Consider the following 18,859-nt stretch of genomic DNA (forward strand, 5'->3'; position numbering starts at 1 on the left):
AACAATGACGTAACCACTACACCTCCCTATAGACCAGGAAGTAACCACTACACCTCCCTATAGACCAGGAAGTAACCACTACACCTCCCATAAGCATAAAGTATAAAGATAAGCTTTGCAAAAAAAGTATGCAGCCCTCAAGTTCAAGTAAAAAAAATTGCCACTTTTCTGGGTGCATGTTAAGAAGTTAAAACAATAAGGCATATTTTTTTTTTTATAAATTTCTTTATTACAGGAAAAGTAAGTTGTACATTTACAATTGGCAACAACATCATTCATTTTCCATCTTTTTCTCTTTTCTTCCCCTTTCATTTCCCCTTCCCCTCCCTCATACCCACCCCATCCCCCCCACACCGGAGTTGTTGAAAACACATCTGCAAAACATCCAAACATACAGCATAGATGCTACTGGGAAAGAAAAACTAAAAAAAAATAATAATATCAATCAGACCCATCTATATTATGCACAAACATTTAGATAAAAAGGAGTAAAGAAGGAACCAAAAACACAGAAAGAAAACTCTCCAGCACGGCTGTGGCTGTGGAAGAAAGTCATCAATGAGATTATTTCGCTCTTTCCCTCACCCCTGTCTATAGTATTGTCAATAAGGCATCTTTGAGTAAACTTTGAGTAGAGATTCAAGATTCAAGAGGTTTATTCCTCACATACATACACAATATAGTGAAATGAAGGTGGCCATGCCCGCTTCGATTGTGCAAAGTATCATTAAGTATCTCGAGGCTGGGGCCAGCATGTCCTCTTTTTTGGAAATCAAAATATGGTCACCCTATCTAATATGCATGTGGTTCTAATCAATAGGTGGCAATCATAACATATATGACTGTAGCGTTCTGGGTTCTCAGGTCTGGTTGACCTGAGATCCCGGCTACCATCCTGTCACCTGTAACTTTCCTCTCCCTTGATTGTATTATTGGTTGTCACCTGGTATTGGCTGTCACTCTGTGGAACGTGTGGAATGTCTGGTATGTTGCCCTCAAATAACTCCTGTCTTCTCTGTTCCTCGTCGGCTCTTCACACAATCTCCAGAACCAGTACGCGGTGGTACCAAGAGACAAGTGCTGCAGTAACTAGCATTCTATCCTTTTGTTCTCTGTTGATCAGTACTCCTATTTACCTAAACTGCTCTATGGTTGTTCCTAATAAAGAGGATACCCGAATTGTGAAGAACGAACCTACTCTCCGTCTCCTTATTGCCAACCACTATTGGAACTCTACACTCTTACCTGGTGCCATCGTAACATATGACATACATGACATACAGATAGACAGTACTGCTACATCTATACATTTATGACATACCAGATTTACAAATACAGTACTGTTTGTATTGTGATACAAGAAGAGTCTAAAAAAGAGAGTATATACATTTGACGAAGAAACTGTACATTGGAGGAGGTTGGTAGGTAGGAAATTGGTAGGTGGGGTGGGGGGGGGGGGGGGTATTTTGTATAACACACTCCATGTGACCCCAGAACCTCAATGTAAATAAACCATAATCACCCTACAAAAACAGTACTGTATTTGTAAATCTGGTATGTCATAACTGTATAGATGTAGCAGTACTGTCTATCTGTATGTCATGTATGTCTGTAAACTTGTGCATAACGGAGTGTGGCTCTATAGCAGAGTCATTTTATATGAAGTTTGTTGTTAGATGGCATGCTTTGTAGCAACCTCCCTCTGCTGCAAAAGGACACTGTTGCACGAAGCGATTTCACTGGATGTCCCGGACACAATGGAAGTATGGATATATTCGTAACTAATAATTAAAAAAAGATAGTCAACTGGAATATGTTAGTTGTTTACACAATGTTGGATTATGTAATTGGTTTGTCATGACCCATTGTCAAAACAATAATATATCGCGGGATTTATATGAAGTTTGTTGTTAGATGGCATGCTTTGAAGCAACCTCCCTCTGCTTCTAGACATGGAGGCAATTTAAATAAAATTTACCTACTTTTTCTGCGGATGGTTTTGTGAATAAATCTCCATTATGCTTCAACTACTGTGTTTATTCTATAGCAATACGGTTGGGTGAATTCGGCCATTGTATAAAAGTATTACGCCACTTGAAGTCGTGTGTTATAGGAATTAGATCACACCTATGGGGGTCTAACGACCCTCGGCTGCGCCTCGGGCCTAACAACCACCCATAGGCGTGATCTAATTCCTATACCACACTCCGTCGCGTGATGTAATGCTTAAACGTCTTTCTACTATTACCATACCTGTACCTCCCTTCCCCCCTCCCCCATGCTGCTATGACACCCAAATTTCCCCAGGGGGATCAATAAAGGAATATCTTATCTCATCTCATCTTATGACGCAGAGCCAAAGCTCATTGACCACAATTGTCATCTAATGATAATCACCTGCTATTTGATTACAATCACCTGTTTGCGACCAAGATGTCTGCGATGAATAGGCTTGTGTTGGGCTTCAGTCGGTAATATGGAGCTGTGTTTGTGTGAAGTAGAAACTTCTTCATGGGGCATACACCCACGTTTTATTGTAAATTGTTTAAGCAGGTTTGTAGACTATGTCTGGTTTGTCTATCACTATTCATATGTTCCAATAATTCAGCGCTATATTCATCATATCAAACTTAAACAGTAGCTTACTGGACATTGTTTTAATTGGTCAGGAGTTAATTGATACAGGTTATTTTGATTAGTTGATCAACCAAGCCATGATTTAAAATCATGTGTGTTCATGGTGAGAAAAAAAGGCTTTTTGCATAATACCTGCCAACGGATGTATTATAATAATATTATATTTTTGTAGAAAATAGTTTTAAATGACTCAGAGTTGTGGACAAATGTTATTATAATTATACATTACAATTATAATAATTATTAATTATATTATTGCAATAAACTATGCTCAGGGGAAAATCTGGGTCCCTGGGACATTGAAAAGTTACCATTTTACTGTTGTTTACAATTGTAGGGCCAGAAATGTTTTTAATATTCAAATAAGCATTTTCTAGTTCTCTGTTTGATCTAAGGTCAAATAATGTGTCTTAGAATGTATTAAATTAAAGATAATATGATGAAATGAGACTCTAATTCAAAGAATTACATTCTAATAGCAGGCTCTGAAAACAATTCTCCCTCAAACTACATTTAGTGCACAAGGAATGGCCAGCCTTGTCACAGTTTGTATATGTTTTCTTTAATTTTATTTATGTTGCGTAACCAAACTGTAACTGAGGGGTACAATTCCCTGACTGTATTGAGAGTATGGTATATTAAACCACTACTTAGTTATGTACTTTAATTACTGGCCATACAGTACATGAATATATATGGTGAACACCCACACAAGAACACGGCATTGACACATAAAGTTCTATTTGGAGGGTATTTATTATTATCAGCAAGCAACGTTAGGTTACAGATTGAGAATTATACTCGCGCTTGTAAGGCGAAGAACACACATAAAGTAGGTCAAGAGCGTAAGTTAATGAGAATAGTAAGATGGGTCTAAACTGACGCCACCTGTGGCATAGCAATTACATAAGGCACACTAGTACCAGCTGGAGACACTGGGGGGTTCCCTCCGGGTGTAAGGCCGGCAGGGTAGAGGAATGTTCGGGTGCAAAGTCTGGGTCAACGAGAATAACGAGGCTCCAGATACAGGAGCCAGTGCAGTACTCCCTTGATCCGTAGACAAAGTAACAGCTATAATCCAGTATGCTCGACAGCATGGATGAAAGCTAGCCAGCCTCTTCCTAGAGGCGGGCTCGAGTGATGCTCCTCACGGGGGGTAGATCCCACACGATAGTGGGGTAGACGGTTCTCTGCTCCAGCAGTCACGGTACCAAAGCAATATAATCCAACCAGAAAAGGTTCTGCAGTCGCCGGTGTAGGTTCTCCGGTGTACATATCCAACGGTTCTCGTCTAGGACTCCTCGGGTGGGGGCACGAGTTTAGGCCGCCCAGCCTGGATAAGTGCACTAGCTATATACACGACGAACCGGTGGTAATGCTGGTCACTGAAGAACGGTAGCCGCACGATACACTATAAATGATAGACTATTACTTCACATTAGAATAAGTCGAACTCAACGGTACTGCGTTAAACTCTGACACTTTAGCAATCTATTCGCACGCGGTTCTCAAGGCTCTATTCAGAGGCAAAGTTGCCCACTTCACGGCACGTTGTCTCGTGGTGAAGGCTTTACTAGTAATGAACGAATTGCTGCTGTTTCCACCTGCGCCGTATTTATACGTAAGGTGAATTATCTAGTGCCAACCTCAGTTCTGTCTCGTATTACTGCGCAAACCTGGACATGTTGAGACATGCCTTGGCGTTGCCTTTGAACTTGCCGTTGGGGGTATGGTCGTTGGCGCCTAGGGGTCGCTGTCCAATAGGAGAGCGAATATTATGGTCTGGTTTGTACCCAGGTAAAGGGATATTCCGTGTATATATACAAAGAATATACAAGGGATATCAAACGATATACAAATATTATACAAGGGATCTCAAGCAATAAATATATATATTCGGTTTAATCTGACCCTTTGTAACACAAACTATGTATCTATAATTTTATATTCAACTATCCCTGATAGTTCTGACTTAACCAAAACCAATCATAAGCTATATAGACATACTGAACCCCACTGACAAAGCTCTATCAGTATTTCTTCCATTGTGCATTTATATTTTGTATTGATTATAGATGTGTATTATATCTTATATCGTAAATGTCCATCAAGGAACTGGTGTTGGAAATGAGCCTAAGCTAAAAACACTTGTGTCAAATGCTGTAATTGTTACGATATCAATCAAAAAAATTACCAACATTATATGTCCGAAGTTCTGGGAGCAACATTATGTGAAGATGTGAGACCAAAAAAAGCAAAGTATAGTTCACTGTTCATTGTGTAGACATTTGATCCTCAAATAGTATAAGGCCTAGTATACTGTACAACCTTCAATGCCTCTATGAAGTACTGTAAGCCACAAGTCCCCCCAGTGTTCTGTTTCTTGAGTGGGATGCAGTTTCTGGCTTGGTTTTGGAACTGAAATGACTGTAACTAGGTAAATTAATCAATATGAATACAGTGAATACAGTAGGCAGTGCTATCATCTTCATCCGTGGGGGGGGGGGTCAGTGTCTTAGACCCCCTCCAAATGGTTTCAACAATGCCATTTGCCATCACCACCAAGACACAATGAATGACATTGAAACGAGTTCTATTATCGTTTTCATATGGAAATAATACATCGCAGGATTTACCACTCTTAAAGAGCACCTACGGGAGGCTGCAATTCGAAACCACCATAAATGTCCAAACCCACCCACCCCCTCCTAATGTACAGTCTCCTCCCCACCGTATGTATATTCTCTCCCCACCGTATGTATATTTCTCTCCCACCCACCCACCCACCCACCCCCTCCTAATGTACAGTCTCCTCCCCACTGTATGTATATTTCTCTCCCACCCCCTCCTAATGTACAGTCTCCTCCCCACCGTATGTATATTTCTCTCCCACCCACCCCCTCCTAATGTACAGTCTCCTCCCCACCGTATGTATATTTCTCTCCCACCCACCCACCCACCCCCTCCTAATGTACAGTCTCCTCCCCACCGTATGTATATTCTCTCCCCACCGTATGTATATTTCTCTCCCACCCCCTCCTAATGTACAGTCTCCTCCCCACCGTATGTATATTCTCTCCCCACCGTATGTATATTTCTCGCCCACCCACCCACCCCCTCCTAATTTACAGTCTCCTCCCCATCATATTCTCTGTTAGGATCTATGGGTCACACTCACAGTACTGTATATTTGCATATATGTCACAAATGTAACAGTACTATATACCTGTATGTCATGTATGTCCCTATGCCATAAATGTCATGATGTCATAAATTGCAAAAAATGGAGTAGGGACCGCACTTGAGGAAAATCGTTGTTTTTATTTTTATATGCACAAGTTGTATAACGCACAAAACGCTTTCAGCCATCCGGCCTTCATCAGTTCATCAGGCACACTGATGAAGGCCGGATGGCTGAAAGCGTTTTGTGCGTTATACAACTTGTGCATATAAAAATAAAAACAACGATTTTCCTCGAGTGCGGTCCCTACTCCATTTTTTGCAACTTAATTAATGTTGGACTACGCACCTGTCTGAGCGCAGTGGTTACCCTTTTTCTACTTAAAATGTATGTCATAAATGTCACTATGAATTGAAAATGGGGGACCCTGATGTAAACAAGACAAACGTCTTTCTCTGGTCTGCATCCCCTTAACAATTGTGTGTATTGAGCCGTACTGTATTGTACCCATTCTGCAATCTGTTAAATAAAGTTTTAATTCATTCATTGGAGTGTGTGACCTTGCTGCCCACACCCTGTAACTTGTTACCACACGCATAATATCATGAAAATAGACCTATTCCATTTTACGATGTGACATGAATATATATATATATTCATATATATATATGATGTAAAATATGAGATGCATTTTTGATTGGGCCAAGATCGTAGCCTACTAGTTTATTTTCGCACCTGTGCGTGCGCCCTTGGCTTTAGATAACCAAGGAAACTACAAAAGAAGGAAGGGTCATCACGTCACTGTGTAACGCGTGAAAGCAGATCGGTGCCAAGTGTGGACACTTTCAGTTCGGCCGACATTGAGTTGGATCAGCCATCTTCTCGTTGTTAATGACCTGTCTTTTGAAACAGGTTGTTACCTCGGACGTCAGAATAATCGACAATTGGTTGTATTGTTAAGTTGACTAGCAAACGTTCGATATGCCGATTGGTGTATATTTCCTCAGATAGCTTGTATATTTTGAAGGCTTCGATAGAACTGGAACCAGACTCTGGGCACCAAGTGTAGAGGGTAGCACGCTGCTATATTCTGACGTGACGACCCGTCCTTCTTTTTATAGTGTCCGTGTGGAAAACAAATGAACCTTCCCGCGTGTCTTCCGCCGGCTCGACCGTTCCTCCTCGCCCCTCCCCGAGTCTTGACTGCTGGGCTTCCCGCTCCTGCGCAGCTCGCTCTCTTTTCCCCGCGGCTATTTTTGCTGTAAACATGTCGGAATACAACACGGTGCCGCCATCCGGAGCTGGAGCACCTCACGGTGGACAGGGAGCTATCGGGAACGGCGCGGGTATAAAGAAGGATGCCTTCGCGGACGCGGTACAACGGGCCCGGCAGGTGAGCGAGACGGCGGAGCGGCCGCGTTGAGAGTGGCAACACCGCGAGTAGCGAAGGAGGCAGCTCGCTGAGCTAACACGGCTAGTTAGGTTAGCTTTACAAAAAAAAAAAAAAAAAAACTGGCACAAAACGCTATCCGTGTGGCACTTAAAGGTGGGATGCTTTTTGTTTTTGTTTGTCTAAATACATAATACAATATGTTACCAAGCTAATTGTAGGTAGTTCGTTAAGTCATGCACAGATATTTCTTCCTAAAAAATGTCCCCAGCTTAAGTAACGTAGTTAGCATAGCTCGCTGGCTATCATCATGCCTCCACGACCATTATATCCGAGGCAAGTTCAATGTTGTGCAAGACACAGCGTTAGGCCTAGAGACGGCGACGCGTGCACCTATAAGTAGATGGCGAGGAGCCGTTTGTTCTCCAGTGCCATGCATTCAGCTAACGCTACCAGAGAGGGTTAGTTTGTATCCTCAAGTGACTACGTGGTCCTTCTTCTGTTCACCAGATTGCAGCTAAGATTGGGGGCGATGGACCTCCTATGAACAATAGCAACGCATCGGATGGATTTCCATTCTCTACACAGAAACGACGGCTGGAGGATCCAGGTAACACTGATTGAACTCTGCCATCACTGTATTGAGTCCGACATTCACAGAGCTACATTTTAGAGGCAGACAAAATATTTATTATGTAGAGACATGGCTCTATTGAGCTTGCTATGTATGTATATACAAAGCTATATAACGAACCACTGTGGATTCTGAGGGTTAAGTCAATAACAAGTCCTAACTAATTATTGTAAGTTCCCATGGCATTGTTTTTTCAAAGGAATCAACAGAAGGCTTGACAAAGGCCGGTGGGGTAAAAACGCAAGCCCCAGCTGAAATGCAGTATAAAATGACTTCTTTCTCAAGTCTCCTTTCAAATCCTTCAGCCGACCTGTTCATTTCCGGTAATGGCGCTTAACACTTTGAGAGCCAGCCGTGTTTTCCTTTTTACCCCCTTGAATGCCCAAGGCCACTTCAATGTTAACGTTAATATCGCCTAATCTATGTTTTAAATTATGGCTGTGTCTAATCTGCCCGTCGCATTATCAATGACTTATTTCCAGTCAACATTGCCGAAGCAGGTTGTTTTTTTATTGGTTCATTTCCCTTTCATAGCATTTAGAAAACCCCTCGTTTTCACGGAGAAAAGAGGTTTCCATGATCTCCTTTTACTGGAATATTCTAGAACGTTGTCATTGTTCGGCCTATTTATGAATAGTTTTCAAATAAACGCTAGATTATCGATAGTATATGTGTACGCATGCACGCTCGTGGCGCGCGCTGAAAATCGCTTCTCCTATTTCCTGACGGCGCGCACAGTCAAACAGTGATATCATATCACATAAAAGCTTATATCCGTGAAAACGGGTCTGATTATCCTTAGACTTGTAACATAGATTCCTTACCTGAGATCAGATGGTATCCAAATGGATTATTCCAATTCCTGATCGCTATTCGAAAAAATCGCTCCTTTTAGTGATCCACTGTGTATACAGTAAAACACATATTCCCCACGGCTCCGAGAGTCCAGCATGAAGCTGGTAGATGCCGGCTGCGTGAGTGAGAAGTAAAATGTCGAGTGCAGGTTTTTTTTTCTCATTCATTTTCATTGAGTTCAATCCAAAAGGGTGAATTACCACCTGGGAGACGATGGGGGGCGCTTTTTTCACATCTGAGCGCCTGAGGTAGTTGAATTTCCAACGGTAGACTTGGTTGATGAAATATGATTTCAGATCGCAAAAAAAAAAAGAGAAAATACGAGAATTCTCGTGAGTGGGCATTCAACCCGCGGGGGGGGTAAACCTGAGAAATCTCGGGCGTGGCATGCAAAGTGTTAATGACTTTCCCAGAAAACCACAGAAGAAGCCACCATTACCGGAAATGAACAGATTGGCTAGAGAATTTGAAAGGAGACTTCGGAGTGAAAATGGGTCATTTCTATACTGTATTTCAGCAGCGGCTTGTTATTGTGTTGGTCCTCAGCAGTTCGTTATAGAGCTGTTGTATATACATGCATACAAAGCTCAATAGAGCTAATGTAGACTTGTCCTGCAACACACTCACACACACTGACACTTCCATACTGCGAGACTCGTGGCCCTTTTCCACTGTAAGAACTTGCCTGGCGAACTGCGCTGTCGTGCCAAGCTCACAGGTTCCAAAATTGGAAGGTTCTACATGAGGTTCTCGGAACTCCATCTTGGAGCAGCTCAGGAGGTGCTACTAAACGCGAGATCCAAGAACACTTGGAGGTGAAGCTAGCAGCGCTCCATTGTAACTAGTCAAGAAATGTGTTGCCACATCTGTAGCAGCTAGCTGTGGGGGGTTCATGACAAAAATTTTTTAATGGCAGCGTGAACCCCCTCCAAAATAATAAATAACACGATTGTAGGTACAACAAGAGCCTCTTCTATAGACCACGTACGTGTTGTCATTTTGACAAAGTGGTCCTTTACCGTTTACCCGTAATTTTGTCCATGATACTGCATGTGTGGTTAATGGGGAAATTGCATTTCACCAAAGGATTCTGTTATTTTAAAAGGCAAATTGCTAACACTAAATGACCAGATGTTGCAATTTCTTTACACCACGGCGACAAGAATGCACTAACTCTGGTGATGTTGGGTGACCAGAGCTGCAATGCTAAGCTAGTTTTGGCTAGTGATTTTTACTTTATTAAAAATAAAATAAAATATTATGTACTGCCGCTTTTGAAATTATAAATCCCTTGCCATATCGGTCAAAGGAGACTATCTTCCACGCCGGCAATGGGTTCTGCTGAACCGTTTAAGATCTGGGGTTGGTCGCTTTAAAGCATCATTAAAGAAGTGGGGCCTGGCAGACAGCGCTGCATGCGAGTGTGGAGACCCTAGAGCCATATGAAATCCGTTTTATTATTTTCCAAATTCCATTAAATTTTTTCCCAAATTCCGTTTTTTCCGTTTTAATATTTCAGAATTCTGTATTTTGCTTTTTATGCTCATTTTACCATCAGAAATAGTGTCTAATAAGTGGGAATGAATAAATGTCCACAATTGAATAAGATATAACAGTCCATTTAATGTGTTTAAGTGCTGCAACTCAGAAATACAGTTCAATTTTACACAATATTTTTCAATTAATATTGTGACAAAATAAAAATACACATTTCAAGTGTAAGCAATAGATACAGCTAGCTACTACTGACATTATCACAATGACAATGTTAGCCTAGCTATGTCTATTATATTGTGATGAAATATAGTAATGCATAATTTAGGCACCTTTAGTTTAGTTTATTTCGTTTATAAAGGACAGTGTATAATGACAATCGTTTGCATTAAACAAATGGATGGGTGCACTAGATTTAGCAAGAAGCTATCATTTCCATCTATAGTCCTATGTACTGTAACGTTTCATAGCTATTTAAGTTTATTTAGATTATAAAGGGCAGTGTATAATGACAATCGTTTGCATTAAACAAATGGATGGGTGCACTAGATTTAGCTAGAAGCTATCATGTCCTAACGTTATAGCTATTTAATCACAATAGTGTCGCAAGTGTTTTTGTGGGTCCAGTCCAGGGAACGTTGACAGAATTTGCAAAACACCTCATCACCGGAGGCATAAAAGTCATTAGGATACTGTTCTGCTCTGAATTGAGGGCTTATTGCAGAATTTCTTAGCTTCTTGACGATGTTAACACTGAAGCAGCCAGACGCTTGAGCACCGCTGTGTTGTGTGTAACACGCTATAGCGTCCCCGCCTCCCCGGTTGCGTGTGCACCAAACGTTCCACCCAAAAACGGAATTTCAGTCCAGATTAGGCCAAATTCTGCAATATTCCACGTTTTGCAGTTGATTCCATTTTTATTGGTTAATTCCGCGATTCCGTGAACGCGGATTTCATATGGCTCTAGGAGACCCTGAGCAGACTGTTGACCACATCCTGACCATCTGCCCCCTATACAAACCACCCTCGGAAGCCAGCCTCTTTGATGTGGGACCAGAGTTAAGGGCATGGCTACAAGATACGGAGTTGGACCTCTGACGTTACACGAAAGAAGTATATTAGAACGCCTTGTTCACAATAAAGAGCCTGTGTGAATCAGACGAAGCTTGTTTAACGCATTCATTTTCATATCATACTCATTTTTTGGACCCACCCTCCTAAAATTACGACACACATGAGAGGTCTATTTGTGCATTCAGTTGGTCCTTATCAAGTCCTAAAGTTGGAAATCCCACAGGTTCGCCACCAGAAAGTTGCACTCTAGTGGCTGACCATGTGGTAAATATCCAAAAACGCCACGAAGTTTCATGATATGAGTTTCACTGACCCTTAACCTTTTGTGGTGCAAACATACTTCATCGTGAACATGGATTATCAAAACGAATGTTATTCTGCTGCCTTGCATCCGATTGGTTCTGACTTTTCACGACGTAACTAGCGCACTTGAATGCTATACATTTCCGACGTCACAGTGATCAACTGCACCGTTAGTTTGCTTACTGCGTCGCATGTCATATGATGTAGGCGGGTTCTCCTTTTCGAGAAAGTTCCTTTTGTGACGATGAAAAAGCGACAATAGACGCCATTTGCTCTTGTCACAGATCAACCCGACAGTAAGAAAATGGCCGCCACACAGAGTGACTTGGACTCAGCCACCGCACTGTGTAAGTATCACTCCACCCATATTCACACCACGGCCATTTTGCTCTTATGTCATGCTCAGGTTGGGTTCCTTTCCACCCAACCCGGAGCATGACATAAGAGCAAAATGGCCGCCGTACGATTATGGCCAATGGTGTATTCTTCTGCCGTGTTTTTATTTTTATATAGAAGATTCAGTACAATTAAACGTTTTTGAATGTCTTGTTTACAAGAAGGTATGTTGATGTAACATCACACAAAATGTTAGACCTACTGTGAAAATGATTACTAAAGCCCTTTGATCTCTATCCCCCTGGACATCAAGAGAATCGAACCATTTTGGATATCAAATCTGTTTCCCCGGAGATTGCATAATCTACTCGGGTTACCCTGATTGGCCCCTCGATTATCGGATAGCTAGCCCACAAACTAATTTATGAAACGATTCTGCATCGATGCAGTGACGGAACATAATCGATTATTAATTTTTTTTTTTTTACTCTTTTGCTAGATTTTATGTTCTTTTACAATGTAGTGCTTTGGGATTTACTCCACAACTATAAAGCGCCCTACAAATCAAATATATTATTATTATATTATTAAAGCTAGTGCTCTGGTCATGCATCCACTCAACTTATAGAAAATACAGCATCAGGCTATTCTAAAAGTATTGATACTAATAAAATGTATTGAGTATTGAACCGTTTGTTACCCGTATCAGCGGTCATTATTGCGCGTTGCCCATAGCAGCGGTCCGTTATCGAGAAATAACTGACCGCTGTCGGGGGCAACCGAGCGCTAATGACCAATCACAATCAAGCATTTTGGAGAATGTTAAAACGCCATGTAATAACAAATGATAATACATCTTTTGAAGCTGACATTAACGTTCCACAATAAGCTTTTTAACATCATTGTACTGGATCTTTAGGTAATATGTCTCAAATCTCAACAGTATTCCTGTTTCATTAGTTTGTCCCTTTACCCTTGTCTACCTGCACTGTCCCCTTTTACCCTTGTCTACCTGCACTGTCCCCTTTTGCCCTTGTCTACCTGGACTGTCTCCCTTTGCCCTTGTCTACCTGCATTGCCAATTTGTCCCCTTGTCTTATCTGCACCATGTCTCCATTACCCTTGTCTACCTGCACTATGCACTGTCCCCTTTACCCTTGTCTACCTGTACTATGTCTCCTTTACCCTTGTCTACCTGTACGATGTCTACTTTACCCTTGTCTACCTGCACTATGCACTGTCTCCTTTACCCTTGTTTACCTGTACCATGTCCCCTTTACCCTTGTCTACCTGTACTATGTCTCCTTTACCCTTGTCTACCTGCACTATTGTCTCCTTTACCCTTGTCTACCTGCACTATGCACTGTCTCCTTTACCCTTGTCTACCTGCACTAATATGCACTGTCCCCTTTACCCTAGTCTACCTGTACTATGTCCCCTTTACCCTTGTCTATCTGTACTGTCTCCTTTACCCTTGTCTACCTGTACCATGTCCCCTTTACCCTTGTCTACCTGTACTATGGCCCCTTTACCCTTGTCTACCTGCACTATTGTCTCCTTTACCCTTGTCTACCTGCACTATGTCTCCTTTAGTACCTTTACCCTTCTGTCATATCCTCATGTTGCAGTTGGTCAGCAATCTGAACCTTCTCCCACTCTGTCATTCTCACTCTGTCTCTCTCTCCTCTCCTAGCCATTGGAGCTCAGCTGGCTGCTCTTGCACAGCAGAGGTAACGGTCATGTGTTTATCTTTTCAACAATTCTATATGATTTGACTAGTGAAACATGTTTGCCCCCCATCCCAACGACACCAGTCTAAATCTAATTCAGATGGTTTATGTTCCAGCACCTCTTTCTTCCCTTGTGTTAAACAGGACATGTTGGTGGTTGTAGCAACACACCACATTCAAAATGTATTATTCCCTTTTCTGATTGGCTACCCCACACCCAACAGTATAAAACCTTTACAAATTGAGCAGTAGATTAAGTAGTGGCCCCTACTACAAAAAGGAGAGCTAATTGATTTTGTATCCCGGGTATGATATCACAAAGGAGGCTTGATCTGAACAGTTGTTATGGAAATAAATATTTTTCTTACTATATGAAGCACAATTTCAGGGGGGTCATACAGAACCAAGCATTTCACTATAATGTACATATGTACCATTTTATATGCGAGAAATAAAGCTAAACTTGAAACTTGATGAAATATAGAAGGTGAAGTAGAGGAATGTACGAGGTGGTGTTTTGAACTGTGTTCCTCTCTGTACCAGTGCCAGGCCCAGCTCCGTCTCAGAGAACTACAGTGTTCCAGACAGCATGGTGGGACTGGGTAAGTTCAGCCCTCTTCAATCTAATGTCTCATTCCTTATAGTAGGGGTTCAGTAGGGCACCTACCGGTAGTATAATGAATGCTTACTGGTAGGGCTGTCTTAAATACTTCGAAGCTTCGTTCGATGGGCATGGGATTCGAATATGAAAATAAATCTATTTAAAAAAAAAAATATATATATATATGATCTTTTTTTTTGGGTGCAAAATCAACTCTGCCTCTTTGTTAACTACAACAAGCAATGCTATTTGTTATTTAAGATGAGGTCGGACTCGGCACTGACAGATTTGTGTTCATTGTGCTGCTTTTATAAAGCCTCAAATGACTGCTTACAATATTTCATGAAAGCAAAGTGTTTAGTTTGTCTAAGATTTAAAAAGGTTTAAACTTTACAGCACTGACGAAGTTGAACAAAGTGCTGTACAAGTCCCACAACGTAAATTTTTTTTTTTTAATTTTAATTTTTTTTTTATCTCGAAGCTTCGAATTAAAATCGAATCTCAGCCCCGAAGCTTCGAATTCCAAAAAAAATTGAAGGTCAGCCCTACTTACTGGAAACCCACCAGAGAGGGGCTTGTGGACCGTTTTTTGGGTCCTGACCCAACAGACAAACAAGGACAAGCCATGTCATAAGCTGCGTTAAGACTGCAGGCAAAAGTGGCCCAAATCTTTATTTTAAAATATTTTTTTATTTTTATTTTGTGACTCATACGTTTTTTTCAGATGTGAACACTGATCACTTAAATTCTGATTTGGGCCACTTTCATATGTCGGGTCAAATTCTTCGCTGTGTGGCCTCAGTCAACAGTCATATTAAAAGAAGCACCAAGGCTTGCTGTGTGAATGTAGCCAGAGATGAGTAGCATTGTCTCATGTATTGAACTGTCATGCCTGTGAGCCGCCACTAGGGTGAATGATTTGAGTGCGTTGGTGTCATCGCTGGCCTAGGAGGTGCTTCATATAAAAAAAACCCACTTGTTTACAGTGATTAAAGATGCCATGGACAATGTTCTGGGAAATCACTGCCTCTGGAATACGTTTTGTCCCTGACCAGGGCCCTGTTCCCCATACCTGGTTCAACTAAGTCGATCAAAAGTCCCATTAGCCAGATTCAATTAACCCGGTGATTGAAGTCAGGCTATCTCGGTTCTTTTAGACTCAGACTTTTAGGATAATTGCGCGTGGAAAGGCAGCAGATGTTGTTCGCTGAAACCATGATTTTCTAATGGGAAAATATCGCCAACAAGTTAAATGCATATCTATAGGCTAATTTGAAGTGCCTCATTACCCCAATCAATCAGATTATTATATTTCTTTAATGAGATCTTACTAGCGAAAATAATTATTTCAACTCTTTCAGAATAAGTAGTAGATAAAAACAAGCCCAAAGAGTATCTAATTGATATGAATTTATAGATACTTATGATGAGGACATATGTACTGTATGCGCTTAGGTATCATGTACTATATAAATACATGGTTCCCAAAGTTTTCAGGCCGCGACCCCCGAAATAAGTGTCGGAGATCCGCAACCCCCACTATTATAGGAGGTGGTTGAAACATGCAAACGTTCGCACACACACGCACTAATAAGCATTGGAGGCTTTTAACACGCACAATAACTACACAAAATAACACGGTAATCAAACAACCATAAAATTAATACATATAGCACGTTTCATTTAGAAGGCTAATGTTCAACTCGCCTAATGAGATGGATAATAATAATAATTCATTCTATTTATAAGGCGCCTTTCAAGGCACTCAAGGTCGCCGTACAACAATTATAAAAACAGTTAAATTCATAATCACAATCCATAAAAAAAAAAAATATATATATATAAAAAATCAGACATACGCCTGCCTAGAGCTGCCGCGGTATCGGTATTACCGCGGTATCGCTGTTACATCATGCCCACCGCAGCGTTGGGCTGAATACCGGCATCACAGCTGTTTTTTATTATATTATTATTATTACGCTCTCGTTGGGCTTGCGGCTCTGCAGATATACCCTACTTCTCTGTCGAGATTCCAAGCGACCCTATTGGGTACCAGAAAAGTCACATGAAACACTGCAGACCACTGATTGGTCAGAAGAGATACGAGTCACATGCTTGGAGCATCTTGCAGTGCTTTTACTTCCTGAATCTCAGCCATCACAACACGGCTAATAGTACGTTAGCTCCCACCGGAGACCGGAGTGGATTACGGTTTACAGACGCCGTCGCTCCTCAGGGAACGAGGCATAATGATTTTACTGCAACGAAATGTTATAATAAAAGCCCTTCGTTCTATACACTTGTCTGATTGAAAACTTTATTAACGGACCGCAGAATGGGTACAACTCGGCACGCTCTGAGCAAAGAAAGGAACTTAGATATTAATTGAGTAACGCTTGCCTTGCTATGGTCCGGTAAATACGAACGTGTAACTATACTAACGTTAATGCCACAAATCGAATGCCTTTGTAATCATAAGTAGTAACGTTATAATAAGAAGAAGAAAGGGTCGGGGGGGTAACCGGCGGGCGCGCCGCTACCACCCCTGCTCGCGACACCGAGGGGAGACTTCGAATCCGTGTTTCACTTTTAATAACTAATGCGTGCATGCCGAATCCCAAACAATATTCATGCTGCAAAGTCATCCTCTAAAGATAGACATTTAGACTAGAGGCAGGCTATATGCTATAAAGAGTAGACTACAAAAAAAATGCATTCAAACTTTTTTTTGTGTGTGTGCGGTAAAAACCGCGGCGGTAGGAAATATTTTGCAAATGTGTGCGGTAAGGGAAACATCAATACCGCGGCAGCTCTAGTCTAATGTATAAGTATGTTTTCATCTCTTTCTGCAGCTTTCTCCAGAACGTGATCTATAGCCCCAAATGCATTATATTGATGATGCAATACAGTTTTATGGCAATCAGCGCGATATAAAAAATTCCAACTAGACGTACTTCTAGAAGTTACTACACGTCATCTGATGTTGACCGGATGGGCTAGGGGGCGTTTATAATTCCGTGGGCAGCGTTATACCAATCATCTAATGTGGGTCAAATGTTGATAATAGCAGTTAGTATCGAAGACGGTAACGTTACACGCTGAAACTCACCCCAGTCTCCGCGCGCCGTTGGGCGATCATCGTCGAGTTGAAATCTTATCATTATGGGATGTAAATTTACCCGGTCCATCTCCAGCTTGTATAATGGTATATACGTCCAAATCATGTTGTTTATCGAGTTATTGGCAATCGATCACTGTGTAGTGTGACGAGCCAGAGTCGCGGGACCTATAGCGAGCGCCGGAAGTACTACGGTCGTCTAGGACAACCTCTATTCAACATCCTGTTTGGCGATTGCGCCGATCGGCCACCAGATGGCGCTCCTGAACCGCCAGAGAGCTCAGTGGGTCCTGCTGGTGGATCTCAGGCCAGCGGAGGGGACATATGAATCCGATCGCAGATTTTTGAAATATTGATATAAGGACGCTGTACAGCGTCCCCCGGCAACTTGAGCATGGCCAGCAATGACGTGAAAAGACGTTTCATGGCAGTCAAAGTGTTAATAAAATATATATATTATATAATCATACTTGTAGTTGTATTGTCTGTGAGACATCGCCACCTCGCTGTCTGCAAACAGCTCCACTGTCTGTGTGTATACTCGAGTGGCCTCCAGCTCCAGCAAGGATTCTCCGGCGCTGCAGCTGAACCCTAAACTCTACATTCAGCATGAAAGGATTCTCCTGCGCTGCAGCTAGCCCCTATTCAGCAGCCCTCATGCGATGTAAGCCAGGGGCTCGAATACGCATGTTGTAGGACATTGATGTCGGGAGCTATCTGTAGCTACTGCTGGATGGCGTTGGGACAACGCCTCTGAACTATTTAGTTTACTGGGACATTTCGTAGTGATTAGTGAGCTAAGGTGGGCTAACATGAGCTACCTAGCCAACGGAGGTATTTATGCACTGGACACTTGCTGGAGCAGTTGTTAATGTCGGGAGCTATCAGTAGCTAGCCGGCTGGATAACGTTACACAATGCCTCATGTATTAAACTAAAAGTGAATAGTTGACTGGGTCATTTTGTAACAGTAGCTAACATTGGCTCACGAGGTCACGGTGACTGTCCGAGGCAATAGCCTCTGTTTACATGCAGCATACAGAAACGGGTGCGGGAGGGGTAGGAGCAGCAGTGCGCGGTGCGCTGCATGTCTGTGCTGAGACAGCGACAGCGAGTGAGAACTGCGCTAAGAATTGGATCATGATTTTTGGTTTTCACATGACTTATTGCCCGCCACACGGCAGGCAAACCTCTCAGTGGGAGTCGCCAAATGTAAAAACTGCGCGCGGTGGCGGGCTCTAATTTCGGGCCCTGGCTGTGCGTATTCCCCCTCAATTGATATCCAGAACTCACCGTTTGATTTCCTTGTGAACACTTGTATTTTTATCATTGAACAACAGGATGGTTGTGTTTTCACCTTGTAGTGACAGATTAAGTCCATTAATTTGAGCAAATATGCTATAGACAAATATGCTAGCCTTGCTGGGACGCATTCTCCGTCAAACAAGCGAGCCTCATCCCTCTGCTCAAACGGGTGTCGCGCACGCCCTAGCTCTGACGTGCAGTA

General features: G+C 42.0%; 1 protein-coding gene across 1 annotated transcript in view; it reads left to right on the forward strand.

The window, feature by feature from the left end:
• Positions 1 to 6,852: 6,852 nt before the first annotated feature.
• Positions 6,853 to 18,859, forward strand: part of LOC311240797 (far upstream element-binding protein 2-like) — a 41,978-nt gene continuing 29,971 nt past the window's right edge. The window contains exons 1-5 of the mRNA XM_084329382.1: positions 6,853 to 7,211; positions 7,719 to 7,818; positions 11,853 to 11,915; positions 13,598 to 13,634; positions 14,178 to 14,236. Of these exons, the coding sequence (XP_084185508.1) occupies positions 7,086 to 7,211; positions 7,719 to 7,818; positions 11,853 to 11,915; positions 13,598 to 13,634; positions 14,178 to 14,236 (385 nt within the window). The 5' untranslated portion in view covers positions 6,853 to 7,085. The remainder of the gene's footprint in view (positions 7,212 to 7,718; positions 7,819 to 11,852; positions 11,916 to 13,597; positions 13,635 to 14,177; positions 14,237 to 18,859) is intronic.

Source organism: Notolepis coatsorum (genome assembly GCF_963971535.1).
Source record: "Notolepis coatsorum genome assembly, chromosome: 14".
Classification (NCBI taxonomy): domain Eukaryota; kingdom Metazoa; phylum Chordata; class Actinopteri; order Aulopiformes; family Paralepididae; genus Notolepis; species Notolepis coatsorum.